This window comes from Drosophila ficusphila, unplaced genomic scaffold (genome assembly GCF_018152265.1).
Source record: "Drosophila ficusphila isolate 14025-0441.05 unplaced genomic scaffold, ASM1815226v1 contig_607, whole genome shotgun sequence".
Lineage (NCBI taxonomy): Eukaryota > Metazoa > Arthropoda > Insecta > Diptera > Drosophilidae > Drosophila > Drosophila ficusphila.
In genome coordinates, this window is record NW_025064537.1 from 2,937,138 (window position 1) to 2,950,977 (window position 13,840).

General features: G+C 45.4%; 6 protein-coding genes across 7 annotated transcripts; 4 read left to right on the forward strand and 2 right to left on the reverse strand.

Annotated features, from left to right (window-relative positions):
- Positions 1-9: 9 nt before the first annotated feature.
- LOC108094367 (coiled-coil domain-containing protein 102A) lies at positions 10-6,714 on the reverse strand. 2 transcript variants are annotated; one of them, XM_017194910.2, is made up of 9 exons: positions 6,411-6,714; positions 6,277-6,347; positions 6,175-6,214; positions 5,577-6,097; positions 5,315-5,518; positions 4,922-5,258; positions 2,058-2,224; positions 1,299-1,923; positions 10-968 (listed from the first exon to the last, which is right to left on the reverse strand). In XM_017194910.2, exons 1-9 carry the CDS (start codon positions 6,552-6,554, stop codon positions 960-962), a joined length of 2,118 nt encoding a protein of 705 aa, XP_017050399.1. In that variant the 5' UTR covers positions 6,555-6,714; the 3' UTR covers positions 10-959. The 2 variants fall into 2 exon arrangements, with proteins under 2 accessions (XP_017050399.1, XP_017050400.1); XM_017194911.2 differs by lacking the exon at positions 1,299-1,923 and having other exon boundaries at positions 6,411-6,710.
- LOC108094368 (glutaryl-CoA dehydrogenase, mitochondrial) lies at positions 3,014-4,801 on the forward strand. The gene is made up of 2 exons (XM_017194912.1): positions 3,014-3,580; positions 3,918-4,801. Exons 1-2 carry the CDS (start codon positions 3,115-3,117, stop codon positions 4,709-4,711), a joined length of 1,260 nt encoding a protein of 419 aa, XP_017050401.1. The 5' UTR covers positions 3,014-3,114; the 3' UTR covers positions 4,712-4,801.
- Positions 6,715-7,126: 412 nt separating the features above from the next.
- Positions 7,127-7,939, forward strand: LOC108094372 (PHD finger-like domain-containing protein 5A). Its single transcript, XM_017194917.1, has 4 exons — positions 7,127-7,262; positions 7,341-7,531; positions 7,602-7,687; positions 7,853-7,939. The coding sequence occupies exons 1-4, from the start codon at positions 7,211-7,213 to the stop codon at positions 7,857-7,859; spliced, it is 336 nt and encodes a 111-aa protein (XP_017050406.1). The 5' UTR covers positions 7,127-7,210; the 3' UTR covers positions 7,860-7,939.
- Positions 7,879-8,983, reverse strand: LOC108094370 (coatomer subunit epsilon). The gene has a single exon (XM_017194914.2). It carries the CDS (start codon positions 8,877-8,879, stop codon positions 7,962-7,964), a length of 918 nt encoding a protein of 305 aa, XP_017050403.1. The 5' UTR covers positions 8,880-8,983; the 3' UTR covers positions 7,879-7,961.
- Positions 8,984-9,073: 90 nt separating this feature from the next.
- LOC122320514 lies at positions 9,074-11,477 on the forward strand. The gene is made up of 2 exons (XM_043208652.1): positions 9,074-10,675; positions 11,184-11,477. Exons 1-2 carry the CDS (start codon positions 9,458-9,460, stop codon positions 11,475-11,477), a joined length of 1,512 nt encoding a protein of 503 aa, XP_043064587.1. The 5' UTR covers positions 9,074-9,457.
- Positions 11,478-12,448: 971 nt separating this feature from the next.
- On the forward strand, positions 12,449-13,687 carry LOC108094371 (kynurenine formamidase). Its single transcript, XM_017194915.1, has 3 exons — positions 12,449-12,528; positions 12,697-12,825; positions 12,879-13,687. Exons 2-3 carry the CDS (start codon positions 12,699-12,701, stop codon positions 13,652-13,654), a joined length of 903 nt encoding a protein of 300 aa, XP_017050404.1. The 5' UTR covers positions 12,449-12,528; positions 12,697-12,698; the 3' UTR covers positions 13,655-13,687.
- Positions 13,688-13,840: the final 153 nt, after the last annotated feature.

The window sequence follows — 13,840 nt, forward strand, 5'->3', positions numbered from 1 at the left end:
CACAAGCACTTGGTGGTTGTTTATCTTGTAACATGCTACCTTTATTGGCATATCATTTGTATTTTATATACTTTTAATAGTTAATAATAAATTGTCGTTAGTCAATAACTAAAGTACTAGTATTGCTATATATTTAAGGTAAATATTTCGAAGTTCAATCCTTTAATATATATATATTAATTTTGTATAAGATCCACTATGCCGCTGAAAATCGATAAACTTTTGAAAAATAAAAGAGTTTCGGACTAGGCAACCGCTAGAATCTCTAAAAGTAAATTAATAAGGATTAGTAGCAGCAAATTGATCATGCTCTGGCAAATCTCGAGAAATTTCGTTAGATTTCTGGCACTAAATATGTATTCTGAAAAATGTAACCTGTATTATGATTCAATACGTATATATGTCGGTATATTTGTTATAAAGTCTGTTTCTTTTTTATCAAGGCAAGGTTTTATGATGGGGATGATGGCGTGCAAAGGATGTCTGATCCTTACAACCGTATGTTTGCGAGTTAAGCTCATAGAAATATGGCCAGCAAGAGCAGCTTAAGAAGTTATCCTTAAAATGTATGGAATAATATTGAAGATAAAAAGTTATAGTGTGACTATAAACATAACTTACTAATGATCTGATGATGGGAATTAGTCGACAAAACATATCTTAGCTTACACATAAGTATTTGTAAAAAAAAATGTTTAATACGTTGTTTAAAAACTTCGAATTACGTATTATAAATTTGCTTTCCTTTTTACTTACTTATGCAATAACTAAGGAAAGAGTCGGTAAGAGTCCCAAATATAAACTAGGAACGTGAGTAACATTTGGGACTGAGGCTCCACCAACATTAAAGTTAATACTAAATGATTAATACCATCGCTGTCCCTCGAATGTCTTGGTTTTTATCTTAATCGCTGTTACCCTCGGTCTCATCGTCCAGAAGCAAGCTTGTCGAACCATAGCTACGGAGTCTAAAATGAAAAACAAATTTAAATGAACATAGGGGAATGATTAATTCAAGATTCAAAATAAAGAAAATGTTATATAGCATTCAAAGCTTACATTCAGAAATATTAACAAATAGTTAACGATAAAATGCTTATGGTTAAGGTTAGGATTTAGTAGGACTGTTAACTCTTTACTGAAATTACGGAATTGCTTCAAATATGATATGTAAGCATCGGTTAATATTAGGGATTACGTACAGTTGAAAATAAAAAAACCATAATTACTTTTAAACAAAATGGAAAAGTGTTTTGTAATAACTCCGATCGTGGTTAATGCACCTCCTCACATCTCACCTCATCGTCGGACACTTTAAGACCATCTAGATTAATGCTGTTCCTGGCATAGCCTGCGCCTGCCGATTGCTCCTTCTCATACAGCTGTCGGTTGAGCTCGTCCTTGCTGGAAGTGGAGCTGCTGCCTCCGTTGGTGGTTCCCTTCAACGGCAGGGCGAGATTCGCCCGACTGGCACTGCTTCCTGCGCTCCCGTACCGTCCGTTTCCGGAGCGCTGCCTCTGGTGGTGATGATGGTGCTGGCCGTGTGGGTTGTCGAACTTCTGCTTGGCCCGCTCGAACTCCAAGTTCCTCGACTTGGACTCGAATATGTTCTCCTCGAGATGCGTGGGCTTGGCATCGTAGAAGGCAGCTGCTGCTGCTGCCGCCGCTGCTGCAGATGCCGCAGCACTGCTCTGCTGCTGCTGCAGGAGCGTGCGCTCCGTGTGACTAGATCTCTTGACAGAAGCCGCGTGATGGACAGCTGCATCGCTGCCGTTGTGGGAGCTCCTCAAGCACGCCTGCGAGTCATCGAAGATCTGGCGCAGATCGTTGATGTTCGGCAGACAATCGTTGGGCAGCTCCACGGCGATCTTGTTCCTCAGCTGCACCCCGCCCATTGCCCGCATCTGCGGACTCGGGGCTCGTCTGGTTTTAGTGGGTTACGGGTGGGTAAGGAGTGGGGTTAATAGCCAAGCCAGCACCATTGAAAGGTTAGTTTTTGTTAGAGTTAGTGAAGAGACCTATCGGTAGGTAAGTGTGGATGTTTTGGCTAGTCTTACCTGTTCTGAAGGTGCTGTATCTGCACCTGGAGGCCCTCCGTCTGACCCACGAGTTCATCATTGGAGCGCTGCAATCGGCGCACTTGGTTCACGGCCGAATCCAGTTCGTCCTCGGCGCCAGCTAGCTCCCGCTTTAACTCCTCCACTCGCTGTCGAAGCCGCTTAACCTGAAATAGGAATGGGGATATATACTAAATCTTTCTAAAAACCATTAAGCAAAAACTTCTTAAAAGAGATTCCACTGCAGGCAAAATACAATGCTTTGGAAATTTTCCATTAAAATAGTTTTAATTAATTTTTTTTTTTTTTTTTTTTGCAGAAATTATAAATGTATCGACTTTTCGAGCAAAATGTAATATTGGTTTTAGACAGTGGTTTGATTTATATTTTCTATTAAAACCTCTAAAATTTTAGCTTAAAAAGTTTTTATAGTTTGATTGGCCTTTGTTTCATAAAAAGTTTTGCTACGTTTAAACGCATTATAACTATAGATTATAAAAACAAAATTAAAATAAAAGTATAGGAGCTAAAAAAAAAAAAGGACAAAGAAATTATTTAATAAATAAAACAATTCGGTACATTATTTTAGGAAATCTCTTAAATTTAGACAAAAATATTCCATCGGCCTTCCAGAAATTATGGTAGTTAGAACACCAAACGAGGGGCGTGTCTTGCAGTCCTCAAATTCGAGTGATAAGCGGACGACCCCCGCCAAGTGTTGATAACATTCGAGTTGGAAAATTTTCCTCCCGTTCACTCTTGGTTTCTATCGTCAAGTCAAAAATAAATGCGATAATGCAAAAAATTTAGAGCCCGCAGATTAAGATCGGGCTCGATCATAACAACAATATTATTTTGGGGTAAACAAAGCAAAGAGAGGAGAAGAGAAAAATAGGAAGAGAGGCGCGAGGAGCGGTCAGCGATTTCCGAAAGCTCTCGCTGCAGATTGGAGCTTTCTTCATTCTCTCGCCGAACGTCGAATCGAGCAGCTGTTCCGTGGAGAACCGGCTGATTATTTCCGACCAAACACAAAGCCAAACAGAACGAAGTTGGAAAAATGATTGCGCAAAGTGTAATCAGCAAACTGCGGCCCTGTGCCACCCGACTGGCCAGCTCTAGCACCAAAGCCGCAGCCCCCAAGTTCAACTGGCAGGATCCCCTGAACCTGGAGAGCCAGCTGACCGAGGAGGAGGTGGCTATTCGGGACGCGTTCCGCGGTTACTGCCAGGCGGAGCTTCTGCCGCGCGTGAAGGTGGCCAACCGCCTGGAAACGTTCGACAAGAAGATCATGGAGGAGATCGGCAGCTTGGGAGTCCTGGGCTGCACCATCAAGGGATACGGCTGCGCCGGGGTCTCCAGTGTCGCCTACGGTCTGCTGACCCGCGAGGTGGAGCGCGTGGACTCCGCCTACCGGTCCGCCGTGAGTGTCCAGAGTTCTCTGGCCATGGGCGCGATCTACGACTTTGGCTCCGAGGAGCAGAAGCAACGCTATCTGCCCAGCATGGCTGAGGGCAAGCTGATAGGTGAGTTTTCGACGACCAAACCTTATTGAAGAGAATTATTGGAAGTCGTAAAAAAACATATTTTGGGGGATTATAGGTGAATTATGTAAATGCTTTTTTGAATATAGTCTGTGCGAGATAAACGAGCACTCTTTAAATTAATGAAACTAAAATTTTGAATTTTAAGAAATTGTTTTATAAGTATCTATCACCACTCAACAGAAAAAAAAGATAAAGATAAAAATATTCAATAAATGTGAAGATTCTATGATGAAAGAAGTGTTAGTTTCCACAACACTTCCTTTTAAAACCAAATGTACTACAAATTAAGCGATTCATGATTTCATAACCTTTCCAGGTGCCTTTGGACTAACTGAACCCAACCACGGCAGCGATCCGGCTGGAATGGAGACCCGTGCCAAGTACGATAGCAAGAGCAAGACATACATTCTTAACGGCTCCAAGACCTGGATTACAAGTGCGCCCATAGCCGATGTGATAGTCGTTTGGGCCAAATGCGAAGACGGCAAGGTGCGCGGCTTCCTGGTGGACCGAAAGATATCCGGCCAGGGATTGGACACGCCCAAGATCGAGGGCAAGTTCTCGCTGCGCGCTTCGCCGACGGGCATGATCCTGTTGGACGAGGTCCGAGTGCCGGAGGAGCAGTTGCTGCCCAATGCGTTGGGATTCAGCGGACCTTTCACCTGCCTAAACAATGCCCGCTACGGAATCGCTTGGGGCGCCCTGGGAGCAGCGGAGGCTTGTGTGGAGATCGCCCGTCAGTATACTTTGGATCGCAAGCAATTCGGACGCCCTTTGGCTGCTAATCAGTTGATACAGAAGAAGCTTGCCGATGCCACGACGGAGATTGCCTTGGGCTTGCAGGCGTGTCTGCACGTCGGTCGCCTCAAGGACCAGAAGCTGCACACACCCGAGATGATTTCCCTTCTGAAGCGGAACAACACCGGCAAATCCCTGGATATCGCCCGCCAAATGAGGGATGTGCTGGGCGGCAATGGCATCAGCGACGAGTACCACGTGATCCGGCATGTAATGAACCTGGAGTCAGTCAACACCTATGAGGGCACGCACGACATCCACGCCTTGATATTGGGACGGGCCATCACAGGTCTGCCGGCATTCGCTAACTAACTCCCTCTTAAATCTTAAATCCGAGGAACTGCATTTACAAACTTGTTTTATGTTCGAGTGTCAGTGTGAATAAATGTTAATGAAATCCAATTTGGCAAAGAAAGCGCTTCATCTCTAAGTACCTGTACAGTTTCCCTGGGTTGATAAGCTGATAGGCGTAATCTGCTCAATATATCATCCGATAAGATTTTCGGGTGTGGATTTACTCACCTCCGCTTCGTACTGCTCCGCTCGGCGCACGGCGTGTCCCAACTCCGTGTTCGTTTCGGCCAGCAGCTTCTTCAGCTTGGCGTGCGACATCTTCACCTCGCTGATCTCCTTGTTGCGCTCGGAGAGCTCCTGCTGCAGTGCTCGCACCTCCACGTCGTTAGCCTGCATGGGTCGGCACTTGCGGTCGGATCGTTCTTGGTAGTCCCGCAGTTCTGCGCGCAATTTCTTGTTGTCCCGCTCCATGGCCAACTTCTCCGACTCGAGCCGCTCACGCTTGCCCCATTCGGAGGCGTTCTCCGCCTGAAGGTGTTCCAACTCAGTGCGAAGTTCAGTAAGGCTAAAGCGATCACCAAGTTAGATTCCAGCCAAAATAAAACGAGCCAATTTGCTTACCGACGCTCGAGATTCTCACGAGCGGCAATCTCCTCCTGCAGCGAGTTGTTAACGATACGCATCTCAGCACGATGTTGCTCTTGAAGAGTAAGTAGTTCGCGCACTGCCTCCTGTTTGGCCGAGCGCATCTCCTCCTGGCGCCCACGCACATCCTGAATCTCCAGTGTCAACTTTTCGATGCTCTTGTGCAGCTCCAGCTTCTCACTTCGAATTATGAAAACATTTTAAAAGTCGTTGTATTTAAGGAATATCGTTTACTTACTCTCTTTCTGCTTGTAGGGTTTTCTGTGCCTCGTCCAAGCGCAACTGCAGCATGGATATTTTCTGCATCAAGTAGTCCTCGTCAAAGTCATCCTTCGACAGCTGCTGGATTAAACGCTTCTCCTCGGCAGCCGCCGCTTCATCTAACTCGGTCAGATGCTTCGGCATGGCTCCTTTCAGGGCAAACTCCTCGATGTCCAGATCCTTGACGTCGTTGGGTAATTTAGTCACCAGGCCATCCTCGCTGTTAACGTTCTTCAATCCATCCGAAGAGATGTCCGGCGAGCAGTTGGCATCCCGTCCGTTGGCCTCCGCATCCTCGCTGGTGTCGGCGCGATGGAACTGGCCAGCATGCTTCATCATCAGCGAGTGCACCTTTTCCATCTCCTTCTTCAGCTGCGTGATCTGCAGCTCGAGATCGTTCTTCTCCCGCTTCAGGGAGTGGGCCTCCTTCATAGCGCCGTCCAGTTTGAGGCTTAACTGCTTCGACTCCTCTCTGGCTTTGTTCCGCTCGTTGCGGACCTGTGAAAAGTGAAAATGTTTGTTATTGGATACCGGCGATATTGAACCAACTTGGAAGCCATGGCAACCGTCATTACCTTACTCCACTTCTCTCGCCAGTTGGCAGTGCAATCGGACCTAGAAAGGTTTATGTTTGGTCAACAGATGGCAGGGATTCTAAGTAACGGATATTTACTTACCACCATTTCATGGTCTTCTCCATTTGCGCCGCCCTGGCTCGAGCTTCATGCAGTTCTCTTTGCCTTTGAGACTATTTAAGAAAATCGGACTCAATATCTGGCATCTTGGAAATGATTTTATCCTCTCCACGTACCTCTCTTGCCTCCCATTCCGTTTCTCCATATCTGGCCGACATGGTGGTCCCAATGACGCCCACGCCGCCCACTTCATTAGGGCGTCTGCTGCCGCCCACCGGTGCAGCGGCTGCACTCTGCGTTGTGGATGCGGCCTGCGACATTTCGCTGGTGTCTTTTCTTGAGTTCTGATTGTACTTCTTCTTCCGTCACAGCTGCCTAGCTAATCTGCTGCATTGTGGGCGTATTTTTGCAGTTTTTATGTGACAAAGCTGAAACTGAATACAGAAAATAAATTGCAATGCCATTCGCCCGCGAACGTCAACAGCTGTTGTTGTTTACTAGTCGCTGTGAATGACCAGTTGCAACTGACCAGGGCTACCAAATGTTCATAAGGTTCCAGACCAGTTCGAAACTAATTTTGATAAATCCCAATTTCAACGTCTGAAACGGAGTTCTCACAAATCGATTATGTTCTACAGCTTTTAATATGCTTAAATGACATAAGCAAATATTTCTGCATCGTATCAAAAAATTGTAAGTTATTGTTAATTTATTTTGCCCAAATTGTGAAAACACCATAAGTATGTCAAATGTAATGAATTAAATTGTTAATAAACTCATTCTTTTATAAATTAAATTAAATCTTGTCAACATAAACAAAATAAATTTTAAAAATTAAACCAAAGATTTTATGGAGCACCCCTATCATTTATCTTGCAGTTTGTCAACCCTAAACGATAGAAGAAGCAACGTGATAACTGGAAACGCCGCTTTATTTTTGCAGATATTGTTTTTCATAGCAGAAAACCTTTGAAATATGGCCAAACATCATCCGGATTTGATTTTTTGCCGCAAACAACCTGGCGTAGGTGAGTTCTCAAAGGAAAAAGCAAGAAAATGTCTGGGAAAACAGTAATGTTTACATTTTCCACCTTCCCTTGCGGCAGCCATTGGACGCCTGTGTGAAAAAGATGACGGAAAATGTGTGATCTGCGATTCCTATGTAAGACCATGCACTTTGGTCCGCATCTGCGATGAGTGCAACTACGGATCCTACCAGGGAAGGTGTGTCATCTGCGGAGGTCCCGGAGTTTCCGATGCGTACTATTGCAAGTCCTGCACCATTCAGGAAAAGGACGTGAGTTGCAGTTCGATATTGGCGGGGAATATTGCGGTATTAATTATTGATTTGTTTTTTTTTTTTCTAGCGCGATGGTTGCCCCAAAATCGTGAACCTGGGTAGCTCCAAGACTGATCTGTTCTATGAGCGCAAGAAATATGGATTTAAACAGAAGTTAGTATTTAACTTTGTATTCATTAATAGTTGAGAGAAGCTGTAGACATATTGTTTCCAAAACTCTAAATATGTTCAAAAGAAACATACAATGCACTTGTGTAGCTTCTGTTATGACTTGTCTGTATATAAATTACATCCAATGGTTTTGTTTTCTCGTTACAGCTACTGATGTGCTCTCCACTACCTCATACATTTCTAATAAATTTTTATTGTAGTTTAATACATAAACAAAGGGTTTTGATAAATGAATATTTGGAATTTCTTGTTATGTCTAGACGGCCAGCAGTTTTTCTCCCCCGTCAACATCATATTGCAGGCACAGGCGGTCAAACTCTGCGGACTTCTTATCCAGATCGGTGACAAAGTCGCTCTTGGGGTAAAACTGCCTCAGTTGCTCCAGGTTCCGGGTGATGGCTTCCGCCGGCTTGGCCGTGAGATGGGCCAGCACCATGAGGTTGATTAGTGTGTCGTAGTCATTGTGCTTTTTAAGCAGCGATTCGCGCAGTACGGAGTCGGCCTCCTCGTACCGCTCCAGCCCCAAATGCACCACTGCCTGGCCGTTGAGTAAGGCCGGAGTGGGCTTGAATTTCTCGCAGAACTCCTGGTAAATGTGAAAGGCGTCCTGCATCTGTTCCGTGCCCTGAGCGAGGGCTACCCAAGCTTGGGCGAGCTGCGTCAGCGTGGCGTCGTCGCTAATCTCCTGCATCTTGGCGACGAGTTGCTTGGCCAAATCGACCCGCTGCAGACGCAGCAGGCACTGCACGGAAAGAGCTATGGACTCTAGGTTGGTGGAGCCGTGGAGGATCTTCAGGGCATTCTCGAACTGCCCGTCATGACAATAGACGATGGCGGTGGCAATGTGCCAGATGTTCGTCTCGTCTTCTTCGCCAGCCACCTTATCGGTAAGCTTCTCCAGCAGCTCCTCCGTCCGCGATGGCTGTTCAAAGGCTTCGTGCACCAGTCGCAGGGCCTGCAGGGGCGTGGAATTTCCCTCCTTAATGTCCGAGGCCACGATTCGCCCGGAATCAATGGCCAAGTACGAGAGATACATGTAAGACAGAAGCTCGGATCCCGCAGTTCCTTGCTCCGGCAGCACAAAGTTGATCGAGCCCATGAAGTTTCCGATGTAATACTCGTTGCGGGCATCAAACAGCGCCGAAGTGGTGTCTTCTTCGTTCTGTCGGCTCATATCGCTGATTATTTGTAAATTTGGAAGCAAAACACAGATTATTTTCGGCTGAGTTGGCCGAGTCGAGTTGTCAAAGTGTGACCGTTTCGCTCAATCTCAAAACGTCGATTAAAATAAGGGGTGGCATCGCCGTTTTGTCTAAAAAGAAAAGTTAAAGCTGGCAACTATGTACTAGTGCCCCATTTATGAGATCGCTAATGATATGAATTTTCGAATTTGTTTCTCAGTTACACTAAACGCTTCCTATTGTAATTTTTCAAATACAGTAGAATCCCGATTATCCGAACATCGATTATCCGGACTCATTCATTTTCATTGATAGCGTTCAACAGAAAGATTGAATGACGAACATCTTCCAACAAGCTCAATGAAGACATTCGGTTGATTTGTTGTGACGGAACATACTGTCACGCTTTCCTCGTTCTCATCAAACTGAAGTTTCACCGGAGTTACAGTTGTCCGAGAACAAGAAAAGCGTGACACTGTCACTGACAGTATGTTCCGTCACAACAAATCAACCGAATGTCTTCATTGAGCTTGTTGGAAGATGTTCGTCATTCAATAAACTCCTGCGGATTATGGCATATGTGAATCGATTTATTCAAGGGAAGAAAAATAATCGCGATATTGTTATTTCGGCCAACGAACTGAAGTTATCGTTTCTAAGAATGGTCCAAATATATCAAAGAGCTGATTTTGGTTTAGAATATGTCAAGTTAGAGAAATCTGAAACTTTAAGCCCACATCTCCAACGTCTAAATCCGTTCTTACACACAAGCGAACTAGAAGGCGTAACACTTCAATTAATCCGAGTTGGGGGAAGGTTGTTAAATGCACCAATACCGTATGATGCCAAATTTCCACTGTTACTGTCCTCAAAATCAGAATTTGTTTCGCTGTTTCTTCGAGACCTGCATCGTACTCATTACCATGCTGGTGTCAAAGTGATGGTATCACTTTCGAGGCAGCAGATATGGCTTATCAATGCGCGAGAAGCGTGCACAAAAGTTGTCCGTAGCTGTGTCCACTGTTTCAAATACAAACCAGTGCTAATGGGTCAGATAATGGGCAATTTGCCAGCCGATAGGGTCAAGATAGCACGCCCCTTTTTGGTTTGCGGGGTAGACTTTTGCGGACCATTTTATGTGTCACTAAAGATCCGCGGTAAACCTCCTATCAAGACTTATGTTGCCGTTTTCGTGTGTTTTTCGTCAAAGGCTGTTCACCTTGAGCTCGTTGTAGATTTATCAACTGACAGCTTCTTATCCGTTTTTAAAAGGTTCGTCGGGAGGAGAGGGCTGCCTCAGAAGATGTACAGCGACAACGCCACGAACTTCGTGGGAGCGAGCAACGTGCTCAAGGATCTGAGCGCAGCGTTCCACCGCAGTCAGGAACAGTTGAGAGGATACGCGGCTCAGAGAGGCGTCGAGTGGTGTTTCATACCGCCGAGGTCACCACACTTCGGAGGACTGTGGGAGGCAGCAGTCAAGGCCGCCAAACACCGGCTGCTGCGAGGAGTCGGCAACGCCAAGCTGACAGCGGACGAGCTCAGCACCCATCTGGTCGAGGTAGAGGCGCTGCTCAATTCTCGACCAATCGCGTCGCCAGGCAACGATCCCAACGATGGAGAGGCCCTGACTCCAGGACATCTGCTTATCGGACAGCCTCTGATCACGCTGCCGCAAGAGTCCGGCACAGACGGAATCTCCAGCAAGGCCAGTTGCGGATATTTGAGGCGGTGGCGAATGCTGTCCGATCTCAAGCAGCAGTTTTGGGCCAGCTGGTCCAGGGACTACATCGCCAGCAATGTGAATCCGGGAGAGTTTTCCCGGAAAAAATTACGTTTAAATAATTAAACAAATGAGACTGGCGACTAGCTGCTGGGGAATTTTTAAGAAGGCGAAAAACAAGACGAGAACGAATTTGGTTCCAATACGTTTATTGCTGCTGCCAGCTGCTTCGAGGTTCGATCGGTTAATAATCTCCCGAGAGCAGCATATCATTTCGCATAGCCACGAACCGAAAAGCTTATCAGCTAGATCGGCTATGCTCAAGCTTGAGTGCAACTGATAAGCTTTTGTACATTGGTTTAAGGTGATTTGTTTACATTCTGGCTGCATATATTCAATTCATTCTTTCTTTCAACTATCCTTAAAACTAACAATAAAACTAAATCTACTGCTCCAACATTCCGGCCCCGTTGAAGGCCTCCGGCGCTTTAACCTCCTCGTTAGGAGCGTTGCTTACTGGCAGCAATGCCAGCTTGTGGATGGCGCGCTTGATGACGCCTCCTGACGTCCGTACATCGCCAGCCTGCAGCATCGCAACAAGTGGTGCGTCGAGGGCCGCGATCTGGAGGTCGGGTGCCTGGTGCTCGTGCACGAGGACAACATGCCCCCGCAAAGATGGCTCACAGGCCGCGTGGTGGCAACAACAGGTGGTGAGGACGGAAGAGTGCGTGTGGCGGAGGTACGGACGTCAGGAGGCGTCATCAAGCGCGCCATCCACAAGCTGGCATTGCTGCCAGTAAGCAACGCTCCTAACGAGGAGGTTAAAGCGCCGGAGGCCTTCAACGGGGCCGGAATGTTGGAGCAGTAGATTTAGTTTTATTGTTAGTTTTAAGGATAGTTGAAAGAAAGAATGAATTGAATATATGCAGCCAGAATGTAAACAAATCACCTTAAACCAATGTACAAAAGCTTATCAGTTGCACTCAAGCTTGAGCATAGCCGATCTAGCTGATAAGCTTTTCTGTTCGTGGCTATGCGAAATGATATGCTGCTCTCGGGAGATTATTAACCGATCGAACCTCGAAGCAGCTGGCAGCAGCAATAAACGTATTGGAACCAAATTCGTTCTCGTCTTGTTTTTCGCCTTCTTAAAAATTCCCCAGCAGCTAGTCGCCAGTCTCATTTGTTTAATTATTTAAACGTAATTTTTTCCGGGAAAACTCTCCCGGATTCACACGCTTCCTATTGTAATTTTTCAAATACAGTAGAATCCCGATTATCCGAACATCGATTATCCGGACTCATTCATTTTCATTGATAGCGTTCAACAGAAAGATTGTCTTTTATTTTTGTTAACGTTTTGTGTTGGAAATTTTAAATGTCTAAGCGAAAAAGAGTAGTGATGTCTCTTAAAGACAAAATGAAGATATTTTCATAATATATTTTACCTAATAAAAATTATTAAAACTTAAATATTATTTGATTTGCTTTGAAATCGGTTATCCGGATTTTCGATTATACGGAATACCCCTGGTTTTAATTGATCCGGATAATCGGGATTCTACTGTAAAGGTGCAACGTAAGTCTTTTTAATTATATCAAAAAAGTAAACGTTAAGATATATCTAAAAGCCTAAAAGTATTCTTCAATATGTTTGAATAAGAAATTAAATAAGTTTAATTATTAAATAAATGTAAAAATTAAATAAATAAAAAGGTGCTGAGTAACAAAATTCAGTTTATATTAACTTTGTTAATTGGGATTTGTTCCGAAATTATTTGAATATTCTTATGTTGGGTCCACACCTGATGCTGTGATATCAGTGTTGTTAAACCGCTAAGTCCGACCAGATTGATTCCTGCACTACCATTCTAAAGCTTAATACGTTAAATACGTTAAAAGCTAACGATCTTAGAACGGTAATCCGGTTTGACCAGTAGTGCAAGTTGGCTCCCATATTGCATTACAATTGACCGCAATTCACACTACTATAAGCTTACCTGTTAATCACTTAATTTTTAGTACAAAATCACTTTGCTTTTCTAATCTCAATTTTAAAGTGCCAGTGTGTTTTACTTTCTTATCAGTCATGTACAACCCGAGGAGCAAAGACCTTGACCGGGAGTATTTTCCCAGTTACCATTCTACCCGGTTTCAGGATCAACCGGAGCCGAACATCGCCGTTCAGGACCACTTTATAAAGCTCACCCAGCAGCGTAAGCCTGGATCCGCTCGATTACAAAATCCAATTTTAATAATGTTGTTGCAGATGAGAGGGACCTGACCCAGAAGCAGGCCATAAGTGTGGACCACCTACGCTACGGAGAAGGTCGTCGGCTCGTGGATGTCTTCTACAACAAAAGCACCCCCAACCAGGCGCCTCTTTTCGTTTTCATCCACGGTGGCTACTGGCAGATGCTGGACAAGAGCACCTCCTGTTCCGTCGTGGGTCCTTTGGTACGCAGGGGATACCGCGTGGCCGTTATGGACTACAACATCTGCCCCGCCGTCACCCTCCAGACGCTTATGAAGCAGTTTACCGAGTTCCTCAACTGGATTTTTGACTACGCCGAGCTGACAAACGTGCTGGAAATCACCTTTGCCGGTCACTCGGCCGGAGCCCACCTGCTGGCCCAGATCCTTAAGGCGCCCGAAGTGATCACGCCCCAAAGGAGCAAGATGGTGTGGGCATTGGTCTTCCTGTGTGGCGTCTACGATCTGCGGGAGCTCTACAACCTGGAGTCTGTGAATCCCAAGAACATCCTGGGTCTAAGCTCGATCAACGTGGAGGCCGTGTCTCCGATGCTGTGGGAATACAGCGATGTCGCCATCTGGAGCTCTACCAACATCTATGTGGTGGTCGCGGAGCATGACAGTACCACCTTCATCGAACAGAGTCGCCGCTATGCAGAGCACTTGAAGAAAAGCGGGTTCCGCGCCAACTTTAAGAAATTTCCCAAATACGACCACTTCGACATTATTGAAGAGACGGCCGACGACGAATCCGATGTGTCCCGGTTTCTGCAAAACCTCCGAGCTGAATAAACACTACTCAGAGCCCTGCTTTCTGTTATTGTTTCTCACCGTTCTATTTATTGTGTAAAACTAGCTTAGCCTAGTAGTATTCCATATGTACAGTAGCGTATATTTGCGGCTTGTAACCAAAGGGGTACGGACTTGCAATAAATTAGCGTGGCGGTATGTGTACGGATGATTGATTTACCGAAAAAA

What these genes read in the sequence shown, in the direction of transcription:
- LOC108094367 (XM_017194910.2), bottom strand. Translation starts at nt 6,554, where the DNA reads ATGTCGCAGGCCGCATCCACAACGCAGAGTGCAGCCGCTGCACCGGTG. An exon ending in GGCGAGAGAAGTGGAGTAAG is followed by an intron (nt 6,098 to 6,174) that starts GTAATGACGGTT and finishes CACTTTTCACAG; the next exon opens with GTCCGCAACGAGCGGAACAA. An exon ending in CGGAGCAGTACGAAGCGGAG is followed by an intron (nt 2,225 to 4,921) that starts GTGAGTAAATCC and finishes TTCCTATTTCAG; the next exon opens with GTTAAGCGGCTTCGACAGCG.
- LOC108094370 (XM_017194914.2), bottom strand. Translation starts at nt 8,879, where the DNA reads ATGAGCCGACAGAACGAAGAAGACACCACTTCGGCGCTGTTTGATGCC.
- LOC108094368 (XM_017194912.1), top strand. Translation starts at nt 3,115, where the DNA reads ATGATTGCGCAAAGTGTAATCAGCAAACTGCGGCCCTGTGCCACCCGA. An exon ending in GGCTGAGGGCAAGCTGATAG is followed by an intron (nt 3,581 to 3,917) that starts GTGAGTTTTCGA and finishes TAACCTTTCCAG; the next exon opens with GTGCCTTTGGACTAACTGAA.
- LOC122320514 (XM_043208652.1), top strand. Translation starts at nt 9,458, where the DNA reads ATGGCATATGTGAATCGATTTATTCAAGGGAAGAAAAATAATCGCGAT. An exon ending in CCAGCTGGTCCAGGGACTAC is followed by an intron (nt 10,676 to 11,183) that starts ATCGCCAGCAAT and finishes TGACGTCCGTAC; the next exon opens with ATCGCCAGCCTGCAGCATCG.
- LOC108094372 (XM_017194917.1), top strand. Translation starts at nt 7,211, where the DNA reads ATGGCCAAACATCATCCGGATTTGATTTTTTGCCGCAAACAACCTGGC. An exon ending in CCGCAAACAACCTGGCGTAG is followed by an intron (nt 7,263 to 7,340) that starts GTGAGTTCTCAA and finishes CCCTTGCGGCAG; the next exon opens with CCATTGGACGCCTGTGTGAA. An exon ending in GCACCATTCAGGAAAAGGAC is followed by an intron (nt 7,532 to 7,601) that starts GTGAGTTGCAGT and finishes TTTTTTTTCTAG; the next exon opens with CGCGATGGTTGCCCCAAAAT.
- LOC108094371 (XM_017194915.1), top strand. Translation starts at nt 12,699, where the DNA reads ATGTACAACCCGAGGAGCAAAGACCTTGACCGGGAGTATTTTCCCAGT. An exon ending in TATAAAGCTCACCCAGCAGC is followed by an intron (nt 12,826 to 12,878) that starts GTAAGCCTGGAT and finishes ATGTTGTTGCAG; the next exon opens with ATGAGAGGGACCTGACCCAG.